The 16,606-nt window shown below is 42.8% G+C and overlaps 1 protein-coding gene across 4 annotated transcripts; it reads right to left on the bottom strand.

The window, feature by feature from the left end:
* Nucleotides 1-3,623: 3,623 nt before the first annotated feature.
* ZBTB24 (zinc finger and BTB domain containing 24) lies at nt 3,624-16,561 on the bottom strand. Of its 4 annotated transcripts, XM_040598402.1 has the most exons (7): nt 16,511-16,561; nt 12,601-13,600; nt 12,017-12,184; nt 11,770-11,853; nt 10,977-11,060; nt 8,643-8,724; nt 3,624-7,746 (listed from the first exon to the last, which is right to left on the bottom strand). In XM_040598402.1, the coding sequence occupies exons 2-7, from the start codon at nt 13,571-13,573 to the stop codon at nt 6,933-6,935; spliced, it is 2,205 nt and encodes a 734-aa protein (XP_040454336.1). In that variant the 5' UTR covers nt 13,574-13,600; nt 16,511-16,561; the 3' UTR covers nt 3,624-6,932. The 4 variants fall into 4 exon arrangements, 1 of the variants encoding a protein (XP_040454336.1); XR_005828488.1 differs by lacking the exons at nt 3,624-7,746; nt 16,511-16,561 and adding an exon at nt 9,554-9,648 and having other exon boundaries at nt 12,601-14,363; XR_005828489.1 differs by lacking the exons at nt 3,624-7,746; nt 16,511-16,561 and adding an exon at nt 9,554-9,645 and having other exon boundaries at nt 12,601-14,363.
* Nucleotides 16,562-16,606: the final 45 nt, after the last annotated feature.

Raw genomic sequence — 16,606 nt, 5'->3', positions numbered from 1 at the left:
TACCCACGCCTGTAAAAAATTCAGACTAAGGAAGAAATCTGGGGTTCCAGAAGGGCTCCCCCTTGTAGCCCTGAAGTTTCTCCAGTCTGTGTATGGCTCAGTGATATTTTCTTACAGCAATTCACTAGGGCAACAGTTCTGCAACTGTTTGGCTGGGATTTGTAGCAACGTTCAATTCGAAAAGCTCCATCCTCACACCATCAAAGATGGTGAAGATGATCAGTTTCTGAAGGTTTAGCTACCACAGCCGCTCCCTTACCTGAAAGACCTGTGCACCAGATGTTATAATTTTATGTTACGATGGTGTTTTGCTGAAAAAAATGTATAGAACCGAGGGAGATGAAACAGTTTGGACAAGGGGACATGTTAAGATCCTACAGTAGACAAGGAGTTTTTAATTGACACACAGGTACTGGGTGGCAGCAGACAAGCCGAGGCATGATGGCAGCTAACAGCAGCAAGCAGCATGTGCAGCTACAGCTGCGTTTTGTAGGCTGTGACTGAGCGAGGCAAAGGAAAGCCCTCTCCTTCCTCCTCCCAAAGCCTCTGCAGGCTGTGACAAGCAGGATCTAATTTTAGTAGCCAGACCGTATGGCTTCTGCCTATAGCCAAAAAAAAATATCTATAGCAGCCTTACGTAAAGTCAAGAAGCAGCATACCCAGAGTCAAATATAAGGTCAGCAATGCCACAGAAAATACTCTTTGCTACCTATTTTTCTCTACATCCATATTTTTAGTTTGATACAGATTAATACAATTCGAGTTTATCTGGCCTTTTAAAATGTCTCAGTCCTCCTTTTTGTACTATAAAAACAAGTATTAACATCAATCTACTGCATATTATTTTTTAAAAAACAGATTGATATCTGCATTTCATAAATGTGCTTAAACTTACAAATGCTGTTCCTGAAATTTATATCTGCACATATGTACGATTGGCTCCTGTTATTCCTTTTTCTTTTTTAAAAATAAAATATAGCTTTTTTTTTTTTTTTTCTTTACTGATAATTTCTAGGCATGGAAAGTCTTACTGTCAGTACGGCCAAGAAAGGGAATTAATCATAAACATGGTGCTAATGGTCAACTAATAGTCAAAAAGAAAAGCAACAATTAACCAAACAAGCATAATATTATTAGCCAACAAGCTAATAATATTATTAGCTGGACAGGACTGTTTTCTGAAAATTTATGATTGTCTTTTTTGAGGAAAAAAAAAAAAAGAGCAAGCCAAGAGCTACCATTTACTTGCTGTCTCTATTCTGATTTTTCTTTCTCCCCCTCTTTTTGCATCACTTTGTAGTTCAGGTACATTAAAATCTATTCAACAGTTTGTCAATTACCAAAATTATGAATAGACATGCCGTGCTGCATTTGGTACGGAAAGAAAAACATGTTACTGTGAAGAAAAACATGGAAAGCACAAGAGGTTGTGCAATACATTTACAGGATGATACCGACACCCTTTCAAAGACCATGCAGCAAATGTTCTTGGAAACACGAAATCCTTTGAAATATGCACACATGCCCTGATGCAAGACTTGAGAGTTTTACTTTGGCGTGATTCTCAGAGGGTTTCCCTGCTCCAACCTCTGCCCCTGCTGTGGCTGTGGCTGTTTCAGTTCCTTTCAATCCAAGATAGCATCTGAAAGAGACTGGGAAAGAGAACAGAAAAGCAGACTGGGTTTATAAAAGGAATAAATACAGTATTTGGAGACACCCCCCACATGCAGGTACTGGAGATACTCTGGCAGGAAAGCTGCTCAGGGGTCACACAGCGACATTTTGGTGAAGGACGAGCCAGGTGACAGCAGCATCACCCTGCTGAAAGCTGCGTAAAGCATAACGATGTGCTGGTCGAAGACGCAAATGCCAAATAACTTCACAGCAAATACGTGGAGAGGAAACATCGCACAGCTTATCTGCTGGGCCACAACAGCATGCTGTGGTGACTAGTGGGAGGGCCACCGCCACTGTTTCACACCAGGCCCTTGGGCTGCCACAAGTCTTTTCTGAGACACTGTGCAGGGGAAATGCAGTATTAGATCACCCAGCACTCAAAGCAAACAATGTGGGAGGCTTCAAAGGTCTTCCTACTGCCAGGGAATGGACAGATTCAGCTCCAGAAAGAAGGAAGACCTCTATAAGCTTAGCCTTCCAGGTGGAAGGCAGAAACTGACATCACTTCATCAAGAAATTCAAAGCAAAGCCAAAGGGATAAGCTGATTTTCAGGATGACAATACACCAACAGGGCTGTCCACAACAACCTGAAGCTCTCCAGGTGACTGCTCTTAATAGCCATGAGGCTTGCCACCTTTGAGGGCAGGGAGGACCCACAAACACGTATGAATCAGTCCCCTTCAGGAAGTCACCAACAGTGGGATACAGCTGCAGCTGTCAGAAAAAGTTGCAGGACCAGGTAAGGAGTTGCTAACTAAAGGAAAAATGTGTCCTGCTATTCCAAAGATGCTTTCAATTAGGTAGGATTAAATGAGTAGTAGCCAGAAATGAGCAGCAAGTATACTACAGCAAGGTGCTGGTTCACCTAGGATATGCCTGGATGTTTTTCTCCATTTGGAAGAACTGCTTGGGCCAGAGACGAACAGCAGTCCCTCTGTTGCAGAAAACCATTTATTGTTCACCGTATTTTATGGAGAATCTGAAAAATGATGGAGCATATAGGACTGCTGTATGGCATTACCTACTCCTTCTCCATTCTTGAACCTAACCTGCGATAGCAGTAGGATTGGGAAAGGGCCTGCACAGACGGACTTCTGACCATGGGAAGATAATTATAACTAGGGAGCACCCTTGACTGCTGCCCAAACTCCAGGGCACACCTGCTTTGCAAATTGGTCTCCTCCCAGCCACTCCCGAGTTGGACTCAGCTTCTCCTGGATGTGGACACTTGCAGTTGGTGAGACAGCCTGCCATGGAAGATGTGGCGAGACAGAAAATACACCAGGCTGCTGTGCTCACATGGACATTGGGTCATGATTAGGAACAAATCCCATACTAGGTTTCATTTCTGGAAAAAAAAATAAATCCCAGCACACTAGGATAGGTCTTAGCAAACACTATTACCTTGATGATGACTAACCAGCTAAGATAGTGAAACAATTGTTTTCCAAATAAAGAGATGCAAGCAAAACCCTTTCCTGAACAACTGGCAAGATCGCTGCCAGGCCCAACATCCCTAACTTTAACCTGTGAACAGGCGGTCAGTTTGAGAGTTCATGGCGAGGCAGTCATCTCTTCCACTCAGGTGCTGAGAGCTAATTGTTGTACAACCCCTAGTAGTGCTTTTTTAGTCCCTCTCAGCAGAAAACAGAGCATAAAACGAGTATTAAAAAAACCACATGTGCAAAGTTACATATGGTGGGATGAAGCTTTTTGTATTGGCAGGGTAAGTACCCAGATATTCATCTATCAAAAACGAGATACTGGACTGGAAGGCCCATCGGTCTAATCCTCACTGCTGGCGTCTTGGCTTCCACAGACGGAGCAGCCAACTCTCTTGAACTTTAGAATGCTGAGGTCAAGAAATACTACTCACAGCTAAACCATGGATATAAGCAGCAAGCAGAATAAAGGTACACAAAATAGTCAAGTACACGCTTAGCAGTGTGTTGCTCTACCTCTCAGGGATTTATTTCAACTTTAACCTGGAGAATCAGCCAAAATGTTCAGAAAAAGCTAAAATTTCATAAACTTGCATTTGAAAAAAGATCAGTAAAAATCCTTTTAGTGTTCAACTGCGCTGGGTAACTTACAAATGGAGTAGAAGAAATGCACAATGGTGTTAATTGCTCACAAAAATGGATCTTTCTGTAGTTATCTTATGGTCCTGTGTTTATGTCTAAAATCCTAATCTCATTTTAGCATAGTAAGCAGTGAGATGCCTTTGCTAGTAAGATTAGTCTATGTGAGAAAATGAGAAGTTAAGGTGTTTACTGGCTAAGGAGTAAAGGAGAAAAAACATAATTTAGAAAGCTGCTTTGAAATGTAGTTTTTAAGGTATGCAGTTTTTTGTTAGCATTTCTTAGCAGCAGCTGAACTAAAAAGTAAAGCCGAAGGGGTTTCCTTTCAAATTCAAAGCTATCCTAGACTTCGCTTATACTTCAAATGTGCACACAGAAGAGGGATTTTCATCTTCAGTAGAAATGCATTCACTAGAGAGGAAGAAAATGTCAAAACAACATTCGTGGTATAAGAAACCACACAAGCTTCTCAAGTGCAAGCTACAATGTGTGCTGACAGCTTGAGCAATGCAGGGTGCAAGATTAGTCACTGCTGTGCTGCTCATAGAAGCTCGTTTCTTCCAAACCCCAAACTTCACCTTTTTTAGTTACAGGGAGAGCATTAAGCAATCACTACGTGATAGTGGCTCACGAGTAACTGTAACATCACATTGAATTCTGCAAGGATAACTTCATAATAAACAAGTAGAAGTTAAAAAAAAAAAAAAAGAGGAAAGTGTTTAACAGGTACTTGTAGTCTTAGAATTTAGTTAGTAACTAGCTTTCAAGCATTTCACAATTCATAGACATCAGAGAAGGCACTCTGTTCAAGCTCTGTAAACTTACCACCAGCCAGTATTATGGCTGCACATTTTAGATAAAATGAGAAGTTGCTAGGATGAAACCACCGGAGTATTTATTGTAAGCTTAAACTTATACAATCAGTAAGATTTTCACAGATTTAACTGTAACAAGCTTTACTGTATTTTTTCATCTGTTCTTACAGCATCAAGACTGCAAGCTTCTCCACTCTGAAAGGCAAGAAAAGGTGAAAAGCCTGAACAGACTTTTGCTGTGGTTTGGGTTTATTTGTTAGGGTTGTTTTGGTTTGGGTGGGGTTTTTTTTCCCCACTGATTTATCCCTGCTGTCTACCCTTTTTACAATCCGTTTATATAAAATCTGATCTAGTATTTGGAAAAAATGGAGGTCCTTACCCAAACTCCCGCAGCATGTGGTCAGGAGCCGGCTGAGTCATCTGGACCTGAAGGAGGAATGTCATCCAGAATTTGGGTTCCCCAGAACAAGACAGATGTTGACATACAGGACTGAGGGCAGCAGAATTCCACCAAGGTGATTAAAGAGCTGGAGCACAAGATGGAAAAGGCTGAGAGAGCTGGGTTTGTTCAGGCATTGAGAAGACCTTACTGCCATCTTACTTATGTAAGATGTAAGGTAAGTAGTAAGAAGACCTTACTACAGCTAGTGGGAGGGTGTAGAGAAGAGACTTCTTGGAAGCACAGCAGTAGGACAAGAGGCAGTGGACACCAACTGCAACATGGGAAATTCCAGTTAAATATAGGAAATTTTTTTTCAGTGCAAATACGGTCAAACACTGGGACTGGTGGCCTAGAAAGGCTGTGGATCTCCACCCCTCGAAGTGTTCAAAACTCAAACCAGACAACAGCAACACGATCTAGGCACACCTCCTCTGAGGAAGGTGATGGACCAGATGGCCTCTGGAAGGCCCTTCCACCTGAAATTAGTCTATCACTCTATGCGCTGGGCTTTTACGCCACTGACTCTCTCTAAGCAGCCACATAAGCCAAGCACGCACAAAGATCTTTTGTTCTGCTTTTAAATTCACCTTAATCTTTATATTTTTCATTTGTTAAAACATAAAACAACAATGCAAATCCCAAGTGTGACATTTTAAAACTGAAGTGATGACTGAGCATGTTGTTTTAAGCACCACTGGCATTTTAACTGGATTTTAACACACTAGCACACTATGTGAGAAGCATGTATTCTAGCATGGCATTTTATTAAGATGTCAAATCTTTTTTGTTAGCAGTCAGTCAGTCATTAAAAACAATCTGTACACATCTAATCTAGTCAGCGAAAAATAGCTGTACAACTTTAACGCCATATGCCCTATTTATATAGCTCATTATGCTCTGAAGTGATTCTATTCATCGTTCATGTCCCCACAAAAACAATGACCAGCTTTAACATATATTAAAAGTAACATTACATTCTGCTCTCAAAAGTACAAAAAATAACACTTTAAATATACACTGGCTCCTAAGCTTAGACAGAAACCTGTCAGGAAGAGAACTTTGCACTTCAATAGACAGTGCCTTCAACATCAAGAGCTCTTCAAAGTGCTTGGCAGTGTGTGAACGCTATCTCCACTTACTAGATGATGAAATAAGGCACAGTGGTCAACTACCTTGCCCACAGTCACACAGAGAGTGAGCGGTAGAACTAACAGAGCAGAATCTGGGCTTGTCGTTTGTCCAGTGTAACCATCACATCTCATTTTCACTATTTAAGTGCAATTTTCTGAGGAGCAAAACTTGTACGGCATACAGTAAACAGAAGGGGTGATCCAGGGCCAGTCAAAGGCTGCAACGATTTAAACCCAAACCAAACACATTTGGTAGTCAATAAATCAAAATGCACTTCAGGGAATGATCACATCGAAAATTATACATTAACCTGCAGAGAGAAAGCTCGTTAAACTTAAGACATATGGTGTTAGCTTTGCAAAAAGTACTGGTTATCTTAAGCTTGACAGTAGTTCTGATAACGACTTCATCAGAGAAGTCATATTTTCTCATCAACAGACATCTTTAAATGGTGTTCTTCTACCAGCAAGGTACACTTCTCTGGAGCGTCACACAGAAATGCAAACAAGGGGCCAAACATCTCCTCAGTAGGCATGGATGTGTATGAGGCACAAAACCCCACACTATTCGCTTGTGAGGTATGGACTAAGTGGTACAGAAATACCTATCTGGAAAAAGAAAAAAAGTCTAAAATAAATAAGGTTAAGAAAACCGAAAGTCACCCATCAAAATCACCAAGAAATGCATCATCAGACAGATCATGCTGCAGAAAAGAAAGCGCAAGACACATAATCACTGCTTGGATGAGAAGCATGCTATAGCCTAGTCCTCTGATGACAAGCATTTCAGAAAGCCTGTCCTTGAATAGGGTGCTCACGAGATGACTCATTTACTGACAGAGACTGCTGATGGGATTCAGAAACAGGTACACTTTGATTCTGTTCTTCACTGATTTGATGGGAAGGAACTGTATCTTGGCTAGAGTGAGACTGTTGACTTGATTCCTGAGTCAGCTGCACCTGCTGAGCTGGATGGGAAGATCCCGCTAACTGGATTTCTTCATTTTGTCCTTGATGAGCATGGAGGTGTTCTAGCGCTTCCTTGGAAAGAGTGATGACATGCATTTGTTCAGGCTGGGCAGTCTCTATTTGGTTCGCAATCATATTGATACTTTGCATTTGTTCCGCTTGCTCCTGCTGAGCTGAAAGCAACAAGTTTTGCAGCTGCTGCGGTGGCTGAGCAAGCAGCGTCAGGTTCGCAGCCTGCTCTGTGGTCATAGCTGGGGCACTTTCTGCAGTAACAATACTAATGCCTTGATTATGACCAGGCATGAAGTTTATATTGTGTACTGCATCTGTAACCAGTAGCTGAATTTCCTGCCCTCCAGAGGTGGCAAGTTGATACTGCTGCAGCTGGAGAATGTTTCTCACTTCTTCTGAATTAGTGTTGGGGCCTGGGGCAGCACTGGCTTCCTGAAACTGCTTTTCCTTGCTATGAATTTTCAAATGAGACTTCAGGTTGTCCAGACGAGCAAACTGCAAACTACATTCTGGGCAGGAGAAAGGCTTTTTGCCTGTGTGTAAGATACAGTGTCTTCTCTTTGCACTGGAATCAGAGAAGGATTTTCCACATATACCACAAGAATATGGCTTTTCTCCTCTGCAAAGGAAGGTATTTGAGCTCATTAAAATATTCACTTTGACAGTGCTGCTTTCTGCAACTTATTATAAAATATAAAACTTATTATTTTGTTTTGCTAAATCATAAGCACTTAAGAATAGTAACATTAAAAACCGTCTGTTTGACTTCCTAATTATTTTGTCCTAGTTGACTTCACGAACTGTGTAACACTTTCATTAGTACATACTCAAGAGCTACAGAGATAACATAACTGCCCTCCCATCGTAATACCAGAGGTACAAACTCTGTGCTGCTAGACCTTGACAAAAATGTAACAATTTACTCTGGACTGGAAGGAATGACCATTTTAAGAACGTTTATTAACAGTGTGGGCTTTAAAACAAAAAGAAGTGTCCAAATCCTAACTTACTGCCTGACTCAAAGGGATGAGAAATGTTACTAGAAATGCTTTATTTTACATAAGGCCCACAACAATTCTCCAACAATTTAAAATCTGACATGCCCTTATGCAATACATCACACTGACAGGGGTAAAAGATAACTAATGCTATTAAAGAGACATGATAGACTACAGGGAAACAGGACAATGCACCAGTAACTTTGTTACACCTTGGCTACTGTTCTGCTGTCAAACAAAGTTCACTGTAAAATTTTCAGATAAATAATAAAGCAGTCAGTACAATGTCATTAGACACCAAAGAAGAATCTTACAATGTCTTGGCACACCAGTGTTTAACTGGTGCAGTACTTTCCACTACCAATTACTTCTTTAAATAGAGTAAGATTTAGTCTTTAACCATCCGTCCAAAACGCAAACAAGCCCTGACCATCCTACATTGAACAAGCACTACATACAGGTATCAGATTAGAAGTTACATTTTTAAAGAACATAATGAAAATTAGACATACTCTACCTGTGAATTCTAATGTGAGTCTGAAGAGAACTTTTAGCTGTAAAAGATTTGCCACAAATTTCACAAGTGAAGGGCTTCTCACCTAACAAAAAGAAATTTGACATCAATTTTTATATAGCACTTCCCATCAGAGTATTAAAAAACATTTTATATTTTACCATACACAGTATCAAGTGTGTACTGTCAAATCCTCACACTTCTGCCATGGGTCAGGACAGATACCTGAAACTGAATGAACTCACTAAGTTAAATGTGGGTGTAGTATCTTAAAAAGAGGTCTCTGGTGCTTCTCCCCTTTGAAGATAAAGAATTAGGTGATTTGAGCCCTCAGAGCAACAAAAAACGTACCTATGACACAGACGCAGGTGTTCCACGTGAAACAGGTTTGAAAAAGGCTGACCCTGAACTAGTAGGCATTAATACCAGGCTCACATGCAACACCCTGCAGATGAGTGGGCCTGCATTTCCAAAACCAAAAAGTGAATCCATTATCTTAAGCTGGCTGGCTTCCAATAAGGCTCCACCATCCTAGGCCTGTGATACCCTGGGAACACCAGTCAGAAAAATAAATTATGGTGGATTGAATAAATTGTGGGTTTGTTTTTTTGGTTTGGTTTGGTTTTTGTTTGTTTTACTGCATTTGGAATTCTTGTGCCTAACTGAGTAGAAGCAGAAGAACAAAATTAAGTAACAAAAAGGTTCACAAGAAACAGGACAGTACCCAACCAAAGCAAACCCTAACTCACACCATCATATATTCTTGCTGCATTGAGCTTATTTAAGACACTAGACATGAGAATCCAGATCATCACTGTGGTAATTCACACCATCAAAGCACACTGAAACTGAGGATGGGGCAGCACCCAGTTTCCAAGGAAGCTTCACATTTAGCATAGCACTGCAACGCTTACCAGCTTTCATATGGCTATGGAGGGCAGGGGTAAAGGATGAGAGAACAAGAACATCTGCCAGGAGGGACCTCTAGTCATCTAGTCCCAGCCTCCTACTGAAAACAGGAGTAACTTCCTAAGTAGACTGTATTCTTATGGCACAGTGTTACAAAACTTCTGCCAAAGCAGAACAGTCACATCAATGTTAACAACTGTCTCCTCAGCTCCTTAGAATTTTACTTCCTGCTTTTGAGATGGGACAGCTCAATTGTTATTTCTGCATCATTAATACTGGTATCTGACCTGTCTTTCTGGAAGCAAAATACATTGCAAGCCAGTTTCTGCTAGAACTTATCTTAGTTCATCTATTTTTGCAACTTACCTTGCTACTTAGTACACTTCCCCTTCTAATTTCCCACCCCCAAACTCATTTCCCACTACATTTATAGAGCTCTAACGGCAAAATTGTCGTGTGTCAAAAACCAACATGTTCTCCTAAATAGAAAATGCAGTATTTTAAGTATCCAAGGTAACACTACTCTGGATACACAAAAAACTCCCAGAAGTCTAAGTTCTGGCCTCCTCATATCCCAGGGAATTTAAAGCTGTGTTATTTTCACTGAGAAAGAGAAGGAAATGAATGAGATACATAACTCAATCTTGTACATACTTTATTACAACTGCAGACAACATGCTTAAGAATAACTTGATTTTGGGAAGAAACAATTGCCAATATTTATAGCAATTCTAAAAGAAATAATTATTCATACATCATCTTATGAACTTACCCTTCAAAGAAAACTATTTTAAGAAGCTTACACTTCGTTATCGCAAGAGGGGAGATCAACTTTTTTACTTCTGTTATCTAGCCATTCAAGTATCACCTCACCCTCTAAATCTCTTAAAACACCCTCTGACGCATTTGCATTAAATCACCCTCTCAGCCCATCTCCTGCTAACATCTGGTTTATTACAGTGCAATAAAAAGGTAAAATGGAAACAATTATTTTTCCGGTCAGCAGCAATTTTCATTAGCACCCATCCCTCACAGGCATGGGTGCCCAACTCATTTAGGGAATACACTTTCTGTTACTAGTTAGCTCACTTCATGCTCCATATATGCCACATGCGACTCCTGATAAACTGAGTTCCTAGTGCAGGATTCTGTCACAGGAGAGCTAACAGCTATTTTCTGCAGCAGGCTTTACAAGAATGGGGAAAAAATCCTCTTCCTGTAACAGGCACTGCTTCTGCACTGTTGTAATACAAGCTTTTTCGCACACCTATGATTCTAATGTCAAATCTCCTTCTTATCTACACAGGCATCATTATGTTCAAGCAGAGCAGAAGTTCATCCCACAGAGACAAGTATCATTTGCCTAACATTTTGTCTGTTACTTCAAGAAAAAAAAACCAAAACACAAACCATGCTGGACAGTATTACCTGTATGTGTCCTTAGATGTTTCTTTAACTGAGCTGCATCCATGAATTTGCGACGACACTGGTTACATTCCGGCAGTGAACGGCCTTGTCGCAATAATAAAAAAAGTGTCAGTGCATAAGTGATCCCCTGTATCTCTTCAGTGATCTTTGTTAAAGCACTTTCCTGTAAAATAACCACTTTGATATAATATAGAGATAAAACAAAAAGTGATTCACTGCCTTCTCCCCATCTTAACTGCCACACTCCTATTTCTCTATTTAACATTATCATAGGAAAAGAGGGGACTGTCACCTGCTCCCCCCAAAACACACCTTCTCTTGAAGCTTTGTAAATTCTGGGGTTTTCCCACCACTTCCTGTGTGTGTAGCTTAATCTCCATCCTACTCAAGAAGTCAGGAGGACACTTCTTAAAGCTTGCTTGCCATTACTACTTCAAAGTAGTGGGAAACTACAAGGCAATTTGCACAACAGGCAGCAGACAATCGCTTATACAACTCCTAGCTTCTATGTAACACAGACAGCGGGGGCTAAAATAGTCAAGTTGTATATCGAATACAGAGTAACTGATTTCCAATCATTATAAGAGTCCGTCTCAATTAACTATTTTTCTAAACATTCCATTTATTATACACCATTTTGTCTTTTTCACCCTATCCACTGTTATAGCAAGATGCCACACATCAGGGTAGCAGAGACTAAATACGTCAATGAAGAAGAATTTTCAGACTTAGTCAATCTTTAGGAGGACAAATCAGTGTGGACTGTGAGCTCTTCAACTCAGATCTGCGATACCTGTGTGTACTCGATAGTGGCTCTTGAGCTGTCTCTTTTGGCTGAAGTATTTCCCACACTGATCACATGTAAAAGCCTTCTGCCCTGTAAAGAAAATCACTTATTAAAACGTAAGCCACATCCAAAGCAAGTACATGGAAACAAACTAACAAATAAACCAGCACACACAAGACAGCAGAAATACCTTTTTTTTCAAAAAGGCAAATTCTTGGAGGAAAGAGGTTACAAATTGCCTTTAAACATTTACCTGTATGTAGGCTCATATGCTCCAGAAGAGAATGCTTTGTTGTCAGAGCCTTATTGCAGACGGTGCACGTGTATGGCCGCTCTCCAGTGTGCATCCGCTCGTGGACTTGAAGAGAATGCTTCTGGGAAAAGCCTTTGCCACACTCACTGCACTTAAAAGGACGCTCCCCTAAAAGCATAAGATGACATTTTTTAAGCACACATACATTATTTCTCACTAGATATTCTAAGCTAATAGTGAGATGCACTGCAATGTTCAGGCTACTAAAAGATCACTTCTGAGTAGCGATAAGGAGAATTAAGAGACAAGCTTCACATAGCAGTAAAAGAATTCTTTAACTATTACCATATAATTCAATGTTTAGATATTGAAATGATTAACTAAACTGCAATCAATGTAAGACATAAAGGCTATGAGATCTGCCAACAAGAACAGAACAGCGAACACAGGAGACACACCGTAATACGGATCAGCATGCTGTTTTGGTTCTTGCTGTAGACTACAGCCCAGATTTCAACAACTAGCTCACATTTAGCAACAAGCCACTAAACCCTAACCCAAAAGAGAAGTCTCTCAATGCCTACCTGTATGACTTCGCTGATGAATAGCTAAGAAGTGATTATATTTAAATACTTTGCCACAGTCTTTACAGCGAGCTTCAGAACCTGCACGTTTTCTTTTTCCATCAGTTCTCTTTGCCAGTCCTTTTTCATCCTCATCACCAAGAAGTTTATAGTCTTTGAGTTTGATTGATCTCCTTATCCTACGTTTGCTGTAACGGCTCTGAGTGCTCTGTATTCCTTCAGATTTGGGATCATAATTTTCATCTTTCTCAGCTGAGAGACTGACGGCAGCTTCTGAGCCACAAGCAGGTTCATTTTCTTCTGCATCTTTCCCAACTGGAGCCTGTTCGCTGGCAACTGTTTCTTCTGGTGCACTGTCTCTTTTCATAAAATTTTGCTTATTTTGCATGGAGTTGTTCTCTCTCAGCTGCACATCTTCGGCAGAATTTGCTCCTGATTCTTCCTCTTGGACATTCCTGACTTTCCTTGGTCGCCCTCGTTTTCGCTTTGGTGGATCTCCGTTCTTCTTGTCGCTTCCAATAACAGCTACAGAGGCTCCACTGTTAGATGGAGCTGGTAACACATTACTTGGGCTACGGCTGGCCTGGTAGTCTGTACAGGCCCACACCAGGTCAGTCACTTTCAGCAGCTGTGCAGTAGCCAGAATTTGTTCTGTGCTTTTTTCACTGGCCCGGAGGCAACCAGTGTAGATAAATTCCAACAGCGCTCCAAAGGTGTCTGCAACCATTCCCTCCAACATGTAAATTGATTGGCCTATTTCACCCTCATCTACAAACATCATTGAGAAGTACTCACTGCTGGCAGCAAGCAAAGCTTTATGGGCTCTGAACTGCACATTCTCCACTATTAGAGTAATGTCACAAAGAAAATTCTTTTTCCTTTGTTCCTCAAAATTAGCTAGAATGGTATCTTTGTGAGCTTTGGAGTGGATGACGACCAGTTTCTCAGAAGCATCAGGAGCCATTTCTGCCATTTTAATTGCAAATGTGAAAGGATGTGCCTACAAGAACAGAATAACTTCAATAAAGAAGTATTTTAGAAGTCTGCATTATAAGACACCAAATATAATTTGCTTTACCAGTCAACAGAGTTCAACAATTACTGAAGCAATTCTGAAGCCCCCGAACTTTCTTTACAAAATCAACACCAATGCTGACAGACTTTCTTCAAAAAATGTTTTTAAATCCTAAGGAATGGTTCCAAAAAGTTTCTTCTTAGATCAGAATTACTGCCTATTATTTCACTTTATCTCTGATGTACTGTGAACTGTATAGCATCTAAAAAAATGGCTACCCCTTCTGAAAACCCCTTTCACAACTACAACTGGAGAAAAAGAACTCTTTGTTCACAGCTCCTAAATGGTGTATTGGGTTTGAATGGCAAGGTTTTGGTAGCGGGGGTGGGCCTTCTGTGAGATGCTGCTAGAAGCTTCCCCTATGTCCGACAGGGCCAATGCCAGCCAGCTCCAAGACAGACCTGCTGCTGGCCAAGGTCAAGCCCATCAGTGATGGTGGCAGCGCCTCTGGGATACTGTATTTAAGAAGGGGAAAAAGTTATTGTGCAACAGCAGCTGGGAGAGAGGGGATGTGAGAGCAACAACTCAGCAGGCACCAAGATCAGTGAAGGAGGGGCAGAAGATGCTCCAGGCATTGGATTCTCCAGCAGCCCATAAAGGCGGCTATGGTGACACAGGCTGTACCCCTCAGCCCATGGAGGTTAATGCTGGAGCAGACAGCCACCTGCAGCCCATGGAGGACTCCATGCAGCAGGTGGATGCCCAAAGAAAGCTGTGACCCCATGGGAAGCCTGTGCTGGAGCAGGCTCCTGGCAGGATCTGTGGACCCATGGAGAGAGGAGCCCAGGCTGGAGCAGGTTTGCTGGCAGGAGCTGTGACCCTGCAGGGGACCCACACTGGAGCAGTGTGTGCCTGAAGGACTGTGCCCTGTGCAAGGGGACCATGATGGAACAGTCTGTGAAAAACTGTAGCCTGTGGGAATGACTCATGTTGGAGTAGTTTGTCTGGAGCAAAATGTCTCCTGTGGGAGGGACCCCATGCTGGAGTAGGAGGAAGAGTGTGAGAAGTCCTCCCCCTGAGGGGGAAGAAGCAGTGGAGACAACTCCCTGGCCCCCTGGGCCACTTGGGAGGAGGAGGCAGAGAATTCAGGAGTGAAACTGAACCCAGGAAGAAGGGAGGGGTGGGGGGAAGGTGTTTTAAGATTCCAGTTGATTTCTCATTATCCTACACTTATTTGAATGATAATAAGTTAAACTAATTTCCCCAAGTCAAGTCTGTTTTGCCCGTGTTGGCAATTGGTGAGTGATCTCCCTGTCCTTATCTTGACCCATGAGCCTTTTGTTCTGTTTTCTCTCCCCTGTCCAGCCGAGGAGGGGAGTGATGGAGCATCTAGTCAGGGTCAACCCACTACAGCGGAAACAAATAACAATTAAAAAAAATGGTAACTGCAGCTTCATCATTGCAAATGCTGCATCTCAAATTATTCAGGGACAAGACTACAAAATCCTGTAATCGATAGAACTTCACTGCCATCACTTACCCACATTATCCACTTCTATGCTTCCAAAAACTTCTCTTTTGGAACACTTACCTGCTAAGCTGCAGCCTATGGAGGTGGGCAACAAAAGCAGAAAACCAGCAGCTTTTTTTAAGAGCTCTAAAAATTGGGTCAACCATGCTAACTACTAGCATCAAGCTTCTTCAATTTTAAGTATGTAAAAATTAAAATGAAGAAACAAATAACCCAGCAATTTCAGAATCATCCATCAAATACTACTATAGAAGAGATGTACCAAAAATGTCCACTTCAAGAGGACCAGCTGAGCCAAAGGTGAAACAGATTGGCTAGATGTCATCTCTATTTATAAAACTGTCACATTAAATACAAATGCATACTTGTATTTGTATTTAGTGAGCACAACAGTTCCAATCACCTGATTGAATGCTGCAAGAAATAACTTATACTACATACAGGTGATACCTAAATGCTACTGAGGCAGCTGCCAAGTGATTTGTTTAGCCCCACTCTGCTACCGGACAATTCATGCTGGAGCCAAAGAGTTTTATCTGGGAGCTTTAACTTCTGGAGGATGCGAGTGTGACGTTGCTGAAGCCCCTTAAAGCATGGCTGCATGGCGGACCCAACTCTGCCTTACAGTGCATTACAAGAACTCCTGAAGACCTGCTGCCAACTCCAATGTCCACACGTGTCTCAGCATAGTAGGTGATTTGTGGGTTTTGATCACATGAAGGACTTTGGTATTCCATCACGAGGTGACATAATTAGTATTTTGACTGCAAAATCCAAACCAGCACGTGTACCGAAAAACCCCCAACCCTAGCAATTCCAGGGTAAGGCTGTATACAAGAGGAAGGCACCCACTGCGCCAGCAGCGCGGACAGGCTCCGGCCCACCTGCCGATGGCCTGTGGAAGGGCCCGTGAGCCACACTCAGCTCCCGGGGGCTGACCCCAGGCACAGGGCCCGGTCCTGCCGGCCCCGCTCGGCCGCCTGCTCGGCTGCTGTGGACCGCGGGGGGAGAAGCCAGAGAGCCCGCGGGGGGAGCGGGGCGGCGCAAGCCCCGCCGGGCCAACCCTCCCCGCCCCAGAACCCACTTCAGCCCCAAGCTCCGTAACTCGCTCCCGCAGGTTCTGGCCACCCCCCCGGGGAAGGCCGCTCGCCCCTTCAGTGGGGCGAGACGGTGGCGGCGGAGGGAGCGGCGCCCGCGGCCCAATTCCGCCGTGCCGGGGCGGAGCGGGCGCTGCCCCGCATGAACAGCCGGCGCGGGTTCCCCTGGCACGGCGCGGGTGCCTCCCCTCCCGCGGGGCCCCGCCGCGGCCGGGTGCTGGGGGATGGACGGACAGCGCCTGTCTCCCAGCGGCGCCCAGCACTCACCCCTCCGCCGCCAGCCCCCTCTGCGCAACCGCCGCCGCACTTCCGGCCCGGGTGCAGCGGTACGCCTTGCGTCATGACGTACGCCGCAGCCAGCGG

The sequence above is a fragment of the Falco naumanni genome, chromosome 6 (genome assembly GCF_017639655.2).
Source record: "Falco naumanni isolate bFalNau1 chromosome 6, bFalNau1.pat, whole genome shotgun sequence".
Taxonomy (NCBI): domain Eukaryota; kingdom Metazoa; phylum Chordata; class Aves; order Falconiformes; family Falconidae; genus Falco; species Falco naumanni.
This window is presented reverse-complemented; position numbering and strand designations above follow the sequence as displayed.

Bases quoted from the DNA above. Each gene is read 5' to 3' on its own strand.
- ZBTB24 (XM_040598402.1), bottom strand. From the start codon at position 13,573: ATGGCAGAAATGGCTCCTGATGCTTCTGAGAAACTGGTCGTCATCCAC. The intron at 11,854-12,016 runs GTAAATGTTTAA...TTTTCTTTACAG, and splicing joins GCATATGAGCCTACATACAG to GGCAGAAGGCTTTTACATGT. The intron at 8,725-10,976 runs GTAATACTGTCC...TCTTTTTGTTAG, and splicing joins ACATCTAAGGACACATACAG to GTGAGAAGCCCTTCACTTGT.